The sequence below is a fragment of the Eriocheir sinensis genome, chromosome 65 (assembly GCF_024679095.1).
Source record: "Eriocheir sinensis breed Jianghai 21 chromosome 65, ASM2467909v1, whole genome shotgun sequence".
In the NCBI taxonomy this organism is placed as follows: Eukaryota; Metazoa; Arthropoda; class Malacostraca; order Decapoda; family Varunidae; genus Eriocheir; species Eriocheir sinensis.
In genome coordinates this window covers 9,047,752-9,061,778 of record NC_066573.1, presented here as the reverse complement: position 1 = coordinate 9,061,778, position 14,027 = coordinate 9,047,752, and the positions used below count along the sequence as shown (strand labels likewise).

The following is a 14,027-nucleotide window of genomic DNA, read 5'->3' as shown; positions in this document are numbered from 1 at the left end:
CAGAAAACAAATACACACTCACTTGTCACCACAACACACCAACACTAACAATTACACCTGATTCACTTCCCTCCCCTGCACACTCGGCTCACCCGTCCCCCCAACAGCCAAGAAATATGTGCGTTATGCACCTGAATGGGTGCCCTGCGCATTATAGATCAAGATCAAGATCAAGAAACCCGCAGCCTGGGCCTCGTGAGCCCCCGAGGATTCACAAGAGAGACTGCACAGGGAACTTGGCTGATAAACATGAATTCTCTTCATTTAACCAATTTTGGTTAAATTGGTCCTGTTTAGTGGCTTTGTTCACTGATTATGATGATAATGCTGAAATGATCCATTAAGTCGTAATAATGTAAAATATATTATAAAATCCATTGTATATCCACTGTATAGATATGTTGACTTATTATAGTATTGATACAATATAGTAGTCAATATTCAGCGTCATATTAACAGGGTACCATTTTTCAGGGTATTATCAGATCGCTGACCTGATAACTTGGTGAGAAAAAGGCTGATAAAACCTATACAATCAAGACTATCTGAAAGTTTTGTACAGTCCCTGCCTGGAGCAGCAGCCCCTCGAGGACGCCCCGCCCCACTCACCTTCTTGCGGTAGCTCTCGGGCGCCTCCAGCACCAGGAATATCCGCAGCGACACGACTATTGCGTACATGGCAGATTCGGCGGACAATAACTGCTGTGTGAGCTTCATTATGAAGAATATCATGAAGGTGACGTCCAAAATACAATCCAGCAACAGCTGCACACAGATCACTGGGGAGAGGAAGCTCGCCACGGCCGCCTCCACTCCCTCCATGAAGATCATGCTGCGTCGGGCAAAGAGAAGGACATCTGCCTCCTGCTGGGGAAGGGACGGTGTGAAGGACCTCCGGAGGGTGAGTTCAGGATGCACTGCACTTCCGCTGAATACTTCCATGGGATTTGCTCTGTTGTCTTTGTTTTCCGACACTCTTGTTGGCCCAGTGTGGCTGTTTGTGTGACGCAGAGGTACGCTCGTAGCTGTGTTCTCGCCCCACGCCGACGAGTGTCGGCCAACCCTTATTTGGGGACTTACTCTCCAAATGACTTTTTCTAAGGGAGTGAAGGCGGCGGCAAGCATAAGAGAAAGGAGTTTAAACAAGGCATTATAGAAGATCACAGGAATGAAACGTGATGGCAAGACATACAAACATTCTAAAAGGACGTGTGTGGTCTGGAACCAGTCAGGGGTCACTTCAATCAAAAGGAAAAGTACGGACAAAAACAGAAGTAAAAGTGATTGGCACAATGCCGCCTTGTCAAATTTTTTTTCTGTGAGGTGACAAAGTTGTTTATCGTGGAACTCCAGCAACGAAGCCAATGGCTTGGCGAGTCTTCGGCCGAATACAACGAAGTATATTGGCAACAGGATTGCACAGATCGTATAACTGACATTCATGAAACACATCATTATATACTGCAACCCGGAAGCCTCCGAGTAATAAGAGGGGATGGTGACGAATTGAGAGTAAACAGAGAAAACCCACACAATCACCAGCAGGAGGATGCTGTGCACCAGGAGGGGCACGCTGAGGGTGGCTGCCGCGGGCTGCCGGGTAAGGTTAAGACGGAAAGGAAAGAAGCCCAACGCTCTCATGACCCCCACAAAGAAGAGGAGCATTCGCATCTGCCTCATTGTTTGTGGCTGATGCATGCCGTCCTGTCTGAGGCAGTACTGACCGGGCCTCTGCGGGATAGGTCGTAGGCGTTCCGGAGTGTTGTTCAGTGTCGCAATGAGTGCTTTCTTTGGAGGGTCTGACGATTAGAGTAACAGGTTTTCCAGGACTTTGTTCAGCTTTATGAGGCGTTTCCGCGCCAAGCAAGGACAGTTATTTAGTCGCCTTGAGTCTGATTCTTATGGTTGATCTCCTGTAAATTCTTGGGTGAGTGTGATACAAGGCGGGAGCGCTGAACTGTGCAGTCTAGTGAGGTGTTCGTTCCCTCCGCCGCTCCTCGCAACACTGTCAGGAAATCAATGGTTATTACTTTGTGAAGCCCCCTGGAGAGCATGTTTGCCTTAGTGAAGCGGTACTCTTCAGGCTTCTTCGTAACACTGACGGGGAGTCTACAGACTTTACCTTCCCATGAATATTTAAAAACCTTTGATCCGTTTAGTGATCTTGTTTCGGGAAGATCTCCACGTAGCGTAGTCTTGCATGTCCGAGAAGTGAGTATCAGGGAGAGGAAAATTGAAATAGCTTCTTACCGATTTTGGATACGCTAGATCACAACAGAACACCCTCGCTGTTATACTTGGTGTTACGAACTACCTACACGAGGTGGCTTGCCTGGCGTGGGCTTTAGTAAATGACACGTTCGTTGCTGCTTGTTAAGTGTTTTTAATGCATGCACTCCACGTTTTCATGTCTAACAATTTTCGATCAGTCATTTAAAAGGTCTTGCTTATCAAGCTACCAGACGTTTATACTCATGTTGCAGTATGTTTGTACTAAATGCTACAGCTAATCACATTGACATGCTCCCAGCACGCGAGGTTCACTGGCCAGCTGCAGTTATATATAAAGACTCAACGTTAGTCCGCAATTATCCAACACCGCGGTGTCAGAGTTTTATCATTCCTCCGTGTTTTATTTTTTATCAGTCAGCAGTGAAATGGTCCATCAACCCCAAAAAAGAAAAAAAGAAACAAAGGCATAAAACAGGTGAGCTTCGATTCATCATTTACCTCGACGAAAAACTAAGCAAATGATCAAGCACGAAATTCCCCTCCCTTTCCTATTATCTAAGAAATATATATATATATATATATATATATATATATATATATATATATATATATATATATATATATATATATTATATATAATATATTATATAATATATTAGATAATAGGAAATGGAGGGGAATTTCGTACTAAGGTACTAAAACTCAATATTAAGACAGCCAACTGATATATTTCACTATCAACGAAATGAGTTAGTAATAAAACAGGCAGGACACATTCAATGAAACACACACACACACACACACACGCCGCTCCGTTAGCTCAATCGGTAGAGCGCTGCGCTGTAAGGCTTCACGGCCAAACAGGGGGCGGTTCGAGCCCCACTCAAGCCGGATTCTTTCCGTTGACTAGGATTGGTTACTGTCCCCCCTTGAGCAAGGGGGATGGGGTGTGTGGTGTGTGAGGTCCTGGCAGTACCCAGAGGTCGACGATAACGAGCACTTGCTCACGTCGGGAGGGTACCTGCTGGCGAAAGCGAGTCCAACTCGTTATCAGGCAGTGATGAAATTACACACACACACACACACGCGCGCGCCAAAGGCCTTGCAAAGGCTTTGCACCAAATGCCCTTCTTGATGCAGCCCTTCCCATTTATCTGGGGACTTGGAATTTCCACTGAGAATGCATTCTCTGTGGCTGAGTTTCCTGTGGGCAAGGCAGAGGATCAGACTGACCCAATATTGGAAACACTGCTGTACATTTATTACTCTATGCCAGGGGTTCCCAACCAGTGGGTCATCACCCCCTGGGGGGTTGAGGAGGATTGGCTTGATGGTCACAAACCCTTGCTTGAAGCAGTGTGGGAGTGATCTTTATAGGTTGTCACTGAGATCACTTTCTTTGTTTTTATTCCGTTGGTGGAACATGCTTCTGCTGGCGAGTGTTGAGAGGGAGCATCAGAGTGTCTTTTGGCACATGTCGAGTGTGGGTAAAAATTAGAGTATAAAAATGATTAAATCTATCAGGGGGTCTCGTGGGCTTCAAGATTTTGGGAAAGGTTGAGTGTAAGAACATCAGGGACCACTACTCTATGATTTTGGTCATGTGTAGACACTTTTCCTATCCTAACTAAGAGAAACACAACATTTACTATACTGTTAGGTATTTATTACTGTATCAGGTACAAAAATTAAGTGACAGGCACCCTCCCGTTTAGGATTGAGCTACAGTTGAAATCTAAGAGAAAAAATAAGTATTTACATTATTACTATGACTGTGTGCTGTGTGGGAACCATTATCATTCTTAACCCGGTAGCAGCGACGGGCCAAATTTGTGGCTTTACCGTGTACCAGCGATGGGCCAAATTTCTGCCATGGTATAAACTCCACAAAATAGATGATGCATAAACTGATCACACATGTGTTGATATATATTATGAAATGGTTTGCGTGAGTGATGATTCTTTCTCATTATTTTACTTAGAGGGGCCTTTAACCTAACCTAACCTAACCTAACCTAAGAAACATGACCCCTGCAGCTACCGGGTTAATCTTCAAAGCTGCCTGAGATGTGTGTATGTAAAAACTGTTTGAAAAACCTCATGAGTTTGTAAGAAAACTTCCTCTTACTTCAAAAATTACTCACAAAGAATCACAAACAACAATATGAATGGAATGACACACAGATGATATACTGACAAGGCCTTTTCAATACATAAGAGATTGTGAAGCATTTATGAACTAGAAGTGCTAATCCCGAACTCTGGCTATGACACCCTCTTTTCACCTTCAACTTGTGAGCAGAAAGAGCTTTTACTAGACTGGGTGGTCACTAAAAACATGGCAAACTTAAAAATTACAAGACAGAAACTGACATTATCATTGTATGTAGAAATTATACTACTGAGAGTTAACTGATTGGGGCTTGTCAAATGTCCTCGTCCCAAATATCTATGTCATTTGTCAGTAGAATGATTTTTTTTATATTATGAACTGATAATCCACAGCCACATATCCTTGTCATAAGTACACTCTTAGGGAAATCACGCAGAGTAACAGCTTCATTTTGCATCTCACACCTATCCATTAATGACCCTTTTTTTGAAACAGCATTATAATGTTAAAATGTTTTATCACAGATGCAAGACAAGAAGAAGAGTAAGGGGGACCTATTGTGAAGGCTGATGAACTTGCCTGTGATTCCCCTCCTGCTATACAAATGCCAGTGATTAGTGCATGGGTAGACTGAAGTTGCCAAAAAGCTTTCCTGGCCAATCGTCATTCATGAGTGACAAATATACTATCAGAAAACTAAACAATTAATACTCAACGTTCAACAAAACCTGAGGAAATATGTACATACCTGACAAGTCAATATATTGCAGCAAAAAGGGTAACTTACCAGCTACTAACACAAACAATCAAACAACCTTGATCACTCCAGGTACAAAACTAGATGATATCACCGCTCTCCCCTCAACCAGTAGTAGTAGGACACCCCTCCCTCCCCTCCACCCATACCCTCCCTCCCCCCATCAGAGCCTAATTCAGTTGTCGAAGGAGGATGAGCTGGAGAGCTTGGCGCCACTGCTGCTGCTGTCTGAGGAACTGCTGGCAGTTTTCTTCATTCGCCGCTCCGTGTCTGGCCGGCTCCCATCACTTGACTGTTCCATCTCCTCCATTCGCTCAGACTTGTTGCTTGAATGGCCGCTCTCACCAGACACTGAGGCACGCTTTGCGCTGTCTTCCTGCATGCTTGACAAAGACTGATTCTGGCTAGGGGGCGGCCTCTCCTCTTCCTCCTCATCCTCCTCTTTGTATGCCTCCTCTTGTGCCACTGCAAATACCAGGGTGGGGAAGGTTCAGTCAGTTTGTTATGCAAATCTTATTTATATGAATTTGGAACAGCATAACCTAACTATCACCACTTGCATGAACAACACCACACACAACATAACACTGTGCAGTACTGCCATTCTACCATGAGGAGCAAGGGGCCATTCTGCATGCACTGCTTTGCATTAACAGCAAAATCAAGAGTAATAAAATACAGCTTCTAAGAAAAGCAACTAGCCTTAACATTCTCCTTAGATCTGTCAGCATGATCACACATGGTGTGCAACAAGCCAACCCTTGGTCACCTTTAAGGCTTTATGGCATCCCTTTGGTTCTCTGACTGAAACATTCGAGGCTGTTTATATATATAAACAGTCATTCAGTGAGTGGGGTACCTCTTTGGCTGACTGGTTAAGGAGTGGTTTTCCCATCTCGCTGGTCATGGATTCGATCCCCAGAGCCGGTGAAACCCTTTCCTTGTCTGGATTAATTTCTTGTGTGTTTCGTGCCACGCAGAGGTCATGTTAAAGTATAGTGAAGGGGAATTCAGGCAATACAAGTGGTGGTAATGTGGTGTGCATCCTCTCCTGTGTTCTGTTGTGTCCCTGCCTGGGTATCAGGATGATGGATGGCCCATGCTCTTCAAAGACTTCATAGAAAATGGGAAGTTTCAGTGACAAACACACAGAAATTAATCTAGATGGGGAAAGGAAGTCATATAGTGCCTGGACCCACCTGATGGGTTAGCCTCCCGTAACTCACTCAGCGAGGGGGGGTCCCTATTTGGCCGACTGGTTAAGGAGTGGCTTTCCCATCTGGCTGGTCACGGGTTCAATCCCCAGCGCCAGCGAAACCTTTTCCTGGCCCGGATTATTTTTTTGTGTGTTTTGTGACACACTGTGGTTGTGTGGAGATTTAGTGAAGAGGAATTTGGGCAATACAGTTCCATAGAAACTCGTGGTTTAAAGGGTGGAAGGTGAGAGATCCCCCTTTTGGGCAAACTAAAATACACACAGCCTACACCTAGCCATGTCAACACAATACAGTACTAAAAGCATAGCAAACTACATAATAAAAGAATAAATCAATAAATGAAACAACTCAAGTAAGCCATTTACCTGAAATAATTGGGAGGGTAAACTTGCAGGGGAGGAGAGGGTGAGTTACAAGGCTCAAGGCAAGACTACTGGGTGCTGGGAAGCTCCAGCACTCACAGCTCCAGCTCATGCCCGGCGGTGAGGCTTGCATGCTGGGCCTTTGATTCAAGACGATGCACTGGTAAACCCCCAGCCTTGGACCACAGCCCGGGACACTGCCTCAAACTCGGCACAACTCGGTGAAAGCGTGGAGGATGTGCCGCCCAGCGTTAACGGTAAAGGTAAAGGCAAATTTGTGGGCGTATGCCATAGCTGTGCGTGGCCTCAGTGCTTTATGTTGCACTGGCCCTTGAGCCTGTGGTGGGAAGAACCCATCCATCACCTTGGGACACGGCCAGTGTGATATTCGGGTTGCCACAGTTTATTTTCCCCAAGTTTCCTCGGGTAAACATTTATCGACCAGCTCTAAATGGAGGATGAACAGCTGGGCAAGCTGCATCAAGACTGCCCAGGCAGGGATTTGGACCCAGGTCCACAGATTCATAGCTAGGCATGCTAACCACTGCATCACAATGACACCAAGCACAACAGTGTTGACACACGGCAGCTGCCAGGTGGCCGTGGAGAAAAACAAGACTGATTGACAGCCTTGATTGATAAAGCTACTATGCACCAAAGTAGCCAACTATAGTCAAGACATTATTATGCAAATTTAATAGACCCTAATTAGTGACATTAGCAGACATACAATTAAGTTGTTTGTGTATCTTTGCACTAGAGGTCTGTGCAGGTGGCAAACTTTCCCCACACTGCTACTCCCACAAACAGAGGACAGGAGGAGTTATAAAAATGTGAGACAAAATAAAGATACAGGTTAAGTCTTGAGACAGCACAGAAGTGAGTGACAGAAGCATTGAGCCAGAGACATGTTCAGTGTGGTCATCGGAGGGGTGGAGGCATGCAGTTAGCAAAGCCACAAAAGCACTCAGTAGAAAACAGTATTGGAAGACAGAAAGAGATGCAACACTGCAGCAGAGTATGAGATAAACGACAGTCAGGAAGAGGTGGGGAACTATTCTACTCCATCCAAGAGAGCTGTGAGGGTGGAGCACACACACACACACACACACACACGAGATGCATACTCCCTACAGGGGCAGACAAAGCCTTTGCATATGGTTAGCATCTGGGAGGAGGTAAAGAATTGCTGGAAATGATGATGACTCCTAACCCTGAGGAAACTGATTTAGCAATAGATGAGACATGAAGTTTCTAGTCAAGATTTTGAGTTATGGACAGACCAAGAGTGTTCATTGTAGAAAGAGTGGACACGGTATATCAAGGAATAGGAATTAGATATCTGGATAGCTATACGAAGTAGGCAGGGGACCCATTCAGAAGTAACCGCAGATCAGAGGTTAAGTGCTCCGGGACATCCAGCCTTGAGTTCTGTTATTTCTGCTGAGATGGCATTTTGTTTAAGGATGTTGAGTAATACAGCTACCCTCTGACTGGGAGGGTAGCCGACCCCATCCTCACCTTCACGTGGTGCGTACCGTAAGTATACCCTGCAGGCAAGGAGGGAGTGTCTGGATAGAGAGAGATGAAAACTCCCTGGTGGGAGCTCCTAGGGGCAGATGTCAAAGATGAATGAATGAATGAATGAATGTTGAGTAATGCAATGTAGAGTTATCGGCAATTGAGTGGAGAGGACTTCAGTTCAGAAACGTCAGTGATGACAGTGGGTGACAGAATAAAGCCCAGTGGATCACCAATGTTTATAAGATTAAGTGTAGAACTGTGGCTGTCTGCTATAGCAAAAATACATCAGCCTGAAAGGAAATTGGAGATGGACGTAGAGAAGAATAAAATCTGTAGAAGGGTAGTTTAGGGAGCAGAGAATTTTGCCAAACCAGATCGAAATGAGTGGGAGGGACCCATAGCCCGTCCAACCCCATAGGGGAACGTTAAAGAAAAAGAAGATTAAAAAGAGTTAAAACATATAGAACACTACAGATTAATAATTATTCAATCCTGTAGAAATGTGAACAGGTAAGAACAGACACACACACACACACACACACACATACATACACACCTGCGAAGGCTGCTGGGTACTGGTTGGACAGCTTGGTCTTTATGGTTCTGATGCGCTTGAAGATGTTGTCGAGGTCCTTCTTCATGTCGACGAGGAGAGCCGTGTGCTTTTTGAACTCCTTCTGGGCGAGGGCAAAGCGTGTGGCCGACAGGGAGTTGCAGTTACTTAGCATCTCATTGGTCTTCTCAAACCGCTGCAGCCTGATTGGGGATGAGAAAGGCATTAATACAATCATACTATCATACTATCAATTACTAGTCCACTGCAGAACACAGGTATTTTCTAACATCTTCCACCTCTCTCCGATGTTACTGTATTCCATCCTGTTCTGGCAAATGGTCTAAGGCCTGTATTTTTAAACGTAACGGCACCTCAGTTCGCTTGTTTGAAAAGCCTCTCGTAGAAGTTGCTGGGATTTACAAGTAATGTTTTGTGAGCCTGGCGATAGTTTTAAACAGCCTCTACATCTTGAAGGGGAACATTACCCATGAAAACCCGGTTACTATTCTCTGTGGCCTTAGAAAATAGTCGTGATGGGAGACTGATATGTCTATGAATATGGAAGTAATTTAATTTGTTCACCTGGTGCTGTCTGCCATGACTTTTAAAATTAATGAACCCATGCTGGGAGCCTATCAAGGTGGGCACAGACATTTTCCTGCAACAGACTTAAAACTACATACTTGAACGGTAATTTGACACTTCAGCAATATCAGCACAACATTGACTGTTTTCCATGTTACTGGTGCTGCTTCACTGTCCAGACTTCCAAAAATGTAAAATGATGCCACTTTTTACTTATCAATATTTGCAGGAATTATGGACCCAGTTATAGAATGAAAAGTTTGTTCTTGTACATAAAATCCTACTGAGTCTGAAGGTACTTTTGGATTTTAAACAGTGTAAAATAAGTGGAGACAAGGAAGAATAAATATTACTAACTAACTTATAGCAATTACTTTATTTTTTACCATAATTATTTTGAAAACGGTGTTATAACCATACAGTTACTGCTTAACGAAATTCTGTACACAAAATTTGCCTATCTTGTGTAAGAGATGAGTTGAGTAAAGGAATAGTAGCAGTATTTGTTGTTGTTTTTAACCTTCCTGAGTTTGTTGTGTGATGGGGTCAGCCACCACGCCCACCATCCAACAGTGTCCTAACCAGCCAAGTTAGGAATAAAACCGCTGGCGTGGGGGATCCAGCTTAACCCGGTAGCAGCAGGGATCATGTTTCTTAATGGTCCCACCAAGCGAGAAAAATGAGAAAAAATCACCCCTCACACAAGCCATTTCATAATATATATCAAAGCATTTGTCATCAGATTATGTGTCATCTATTTTTTGGGGTTTATATCATGGCACAAATTTGGCCCGTCGCTGCTACCGGGTTAAGTGAATGGATAATAGTGACTGATTTTGACACGTCACACAACAAAGTCTAACTATACCTAATTTTAAAGTGTTTTTGAACATCTATTTCTGGTACTACTCCAGAACAAAACCCAACTCACTCCACTGGTTAACACTATCATCCTGTGGCCCCGCTGCACTCGACTGTCCACTCTACCTCATCCCTTTACTGTCCAAGCCCCTTATGCAAGAGTTAACCAGCATCTTCACTCTTTCATCCCTCACATTGGTAAACTCTGGAACAGCCTTCCTTCGTCTGCATTTCCTCCTACTTATGACTTGACCTCTTTCAAGAAGAGTGTATCAAGACACCTCTCCACCCAAAATTGACCTCTCTTTTGGCTACTCTTTTCTTTTTACTTTTGTGGGAGCGGTGAGTAGTGGGCTTTCTTTTCTACACTCTTTTTGTTGCCCTTGAGCCGTCTCCTTAGTTGTAAAAATAAAAAAATGCTAATTATCTTTCTGGTAACCATTTCTGTCACAAATTCCTCTGAGATATGAATGCCTAATTAAGCTGCAATAGGTTATCATTTTAGTGGTGATAGGTCAATAGTTTTCAGTCACGACCTTCCTTCTCAGTTATTTTGTCTGGTGTGTCAGTGCAAAGCAATCCCGAGGAGGGTATCAGGACACCTCTCCTCCTGAAACTGACCTATCCTTCGGCCACTCCTCTTGACTGTTTTCTAGGAGCAGTGAGTAACAGGCTTTTTTTTTTTTATTATTGTTTCTTTTATTTTTTCCTTGAACTGTTTCCTCTACTGTAAAAAAAAAAAGTGAGACAAGAAACTGCCTGAACCCTGCATGACCACGATTATTAAGTAAGAACACACAAACAGACCATAAACAGCCCCTAACAATGGCCCAGAGAATGAACGGCAAATAACACAGATCAAAACACTGGGTCTCGGTAAAAATGGAACAAGAAACTCCCTCACAATAACAATACAACCAATAAAACAGGAAAAAAATAAAACAAGGAAATACCTCAAACACACAAGAAAACCAATAAAGAAAACACCTCAAAAAAATACTTCTCCACCCTTTTAACCCTTTCCAAAACAAGAAAACAATCAAGAAAACAAGAAAACACCTCAAAACACCACTTCTACACCCTTACAACCCCTTCCATAACAAGAAAACAATAAAGAAAACAAGAAAACACCTCAAAACACCACTTCTCCACCCTTACAACCCCTTCCATAACAAGAAAACAATAAAGAAAACAAGAAAACACCTCAAAACACCACTTCTACACCCTTACAACCCCTTCCATAACAAGAAAACAATCAAGAAAACAAGAAAACACCTCAAAACACCACTTCTACACCCTTACAACCCCTTCCATAACAAGAAAACAATCAAGAAAACAAGAAAACACCTCAAAACACCACTTCTCCACCCTTACAACCCCTTCCATAACAAAAAAACAATAAAAAAACAAGAAAACACCTCAAAACACCACTTCCCCACCCTTACAACCCCTTCCATAACAAGAAAACAATAAAGAAAACAAGAAAACACCTCAAAACACTTCTCCACCCTTACAACCCCTTCCATAACAAGAAAACAATAAAGAAAACAAGAAAACACCTCAAAACACCACTTCTCCACCCTTACAACCCCTTCCATAACAAGAAAACAATAAAGAAAACAAGAAAACACCTCAAAACACCACTTCTCCACACTTTTAACCCCTTCCATAACAAGAAAACAATCAAGAAAACAAGAAAGCAAAAACACCACTTGTCCACACGCCCACCCTTACACACACCCCAAACAAGAAAACAAAAACAAGAAGAAAAAAACAAAAGAAAACTAGAAAACAAATAAAATAAGAAAAACAAACAAGAAAACTCAAAACACCGCTTGTCCACACCCCCATCCCTTACATACACCCCAAACATGAAGAAAGACAAAACAAAACAAGAAAAACAAATTAAACAAGAAAAACAAACAAGAAAACAGCTCCAAACACCACACGCCCACACAAGCCCCCGACCCCCGCCCCCGCCCGGCCTCACATCTGCTTCTGCGCCCTGATGATGGCCTCCACGTCCTGCTGGTGTATCTGCCCTGCCAGGCCCTGCACGAACACCTCCGGGGCCGTGTAGTTCTGGAAGCACTCGATGGAGCCGAGCTCACTGTCGGGCGAGGAGGCGGCCATGGCTCAGCTGACTGCAGGGTTGCCAGATGTACGACGACCCGCTCCTGAGTACGAGAGTCAGCAGGACAGCTTCAGCAGGAACGGGCTGGGGCATTGCCGGCTGGGGTCGTCCAAGAGGCCTCTCAAAAAAGCCTTTAGGCGCTCAAAAAAAAAAAAAACTCCGGCCCGCGAGCTATGTCCGACCCATGAAAGCCTATTATTATAAGTGAAACCGCTCGATTTCGTTCGCTTACTTGTCTTGCTTTGATATATGCCGCTGGGCGAAATAAAACTATTATTATTATTATTATCATTATTATTATTATTATCATTATATGCACCCTCAATGTGAAGGTGCGACGCAGACAATCTCGTGACAGACATGCACGCACTCACCAGCGCCTTCAAGGTTAAGATGCGCTCAGTTGTCTGGTGTTTGCGTATTTTCCTTTCCTTGAGCATAACACTTCTATTATCAAACGTTTGGGGCTCTTGGTGGGGCGGTTTTTAAGGCCAGAGAGGAATTACGTTAGGTTGTCATGAGTGTTTTTCCCGTTCACAGCGCGGAAGCCTTGCAAAATTACCGCCAGGGTCATGAAACCACCAATGAAGACTCCCACGACTTCTACGAGAGCCTTTTTAAATAGATGTACCACGCCTCGATGATGATGATGATGATTTATTTATGATTTTCTGAACGCAAGTAGAAATGTCACTTGTGGTCTGGTGATGTTGATGGTGAAGTTGGATTATTTTACTTTTCTAAACAATGAGACAATTTGATTTGCCTCTCTCTCTCTCTCTCTCTCTCTCTCTAGTGGTACGTAACGAGAACAAAAGTAGTAATAAAGCTAATACAAGTAGTAGCATTAATAAAAGTAAAATTAGTAATATAAGTAATTATGAATGTATTAACAGAAGTAGTAGTAGTAATAAAAGTAGCGGAAGTAATAAGGGTAGTAGAAACGGTAGTAATAAAGTAGGATTATTAATATAAGTAGTAGTAATGTTAGCAGAAGTAGTAATAGAAGTAGTAGTAGTAATAAAGAGACCTAGCCTGTTTGATAAGACCCTCGGAAGAGTTGCTGGGGTTGTCTTGGACTGTTTTGCGATCCTAAAGTCTTCCAAATGTCCGGTCTGGCATAGTCTCCCCGGGCCTTTTCCTCCCCTCTGCTCTGCCACACACTCCCAACACCTATCTCTTCCTCTCATATGTAAGCTATAGGTAACATATGGGAGTAAAAAATACGTGTTGGGACTGTGTGGCAGAGCAGAGGGGAGAACTGGACCCGCGGGAGCCAACGCCAAAACGTACTCGATAATTTGGTTTAACTATAATCATAAATTTATCCGACTTCTGCTCCATGGACGGGAAAATCACCTAAGAAAACCAGGTCAATCTTCTCTGTGGCCTTGAAAAATAGTCGTAATTGCAGCCCGACACGTTTAGCATACCCTAGCCTTGAGTTCATTGGTGACAGCCCCGGATCCACAAGAAGTAGACCCTAGGTGGTGCATTGCAGAGGAGTGTCCCGGCCTGAGTGGAGTCTTGGGCGGAGCAGGTCTTTCTCACATCACTGCTTCGATGATCGTGTACACAAAGCGAGGTGGAGACTCATAAAGCCAGGATAACGTGATAATGTTAGTACTTCCTCTTCCTTGTGTGTTTGGTTATGACACGCTCCAGGCTTTTAATCTCGGGTCCTCT

The 14,027-nt window shown here is 43.7% G+C and overlaps 1 protein-coding gene and 1 long non-coding RNA gene across 2 annotated transcripts; both read right to left on the bottom strand.

Annotated features, from left to right (window-relative positions):
- Positions 1 to 3,876: 3,876 nt before the first annotated feature.
- LOC126987600 (kxDL motif-containing protein CG10681-like) lies at positions 3,877 to 12,366 on the bottom strand. Its single transcript, XM_050844716.1, has 3 exons — positions 12,198 to 12,366; positions 8,762 to 8,961; positions 3,877 to 5,567 (listed from the first exon to the last, which is right to left on the bottom strand). Exons 1-3 carry the CDS (start codon positions 12,338 to 12,340, stop codon positions 5,278 to 5,280), a joined length of 633 nt encoding a protein of 210 aa, XP_050700673.1. The 5' UTR covers positions 12,341 to 12,366; the 3' UTR covers positions 3,877 to 5,277.
- Positions 8,968 to 12,191, bottom strand: LOC126987601 (uncharacterized). The gene is made up of 3 exons (XR_007741045.1): positions 11,767 to 12,191; positions 11,339 to 11,554; positions 8,968 to 11,266 (listed from the first exon to the last, which is right to left on the bottom strand). It is a non-coding gene; the product is annotated as an uncharacterized LOC126987601 (long non-coding RNA).
- Positions 12,367 to 14,027: the final 1,661 nt, after the last annotated feature.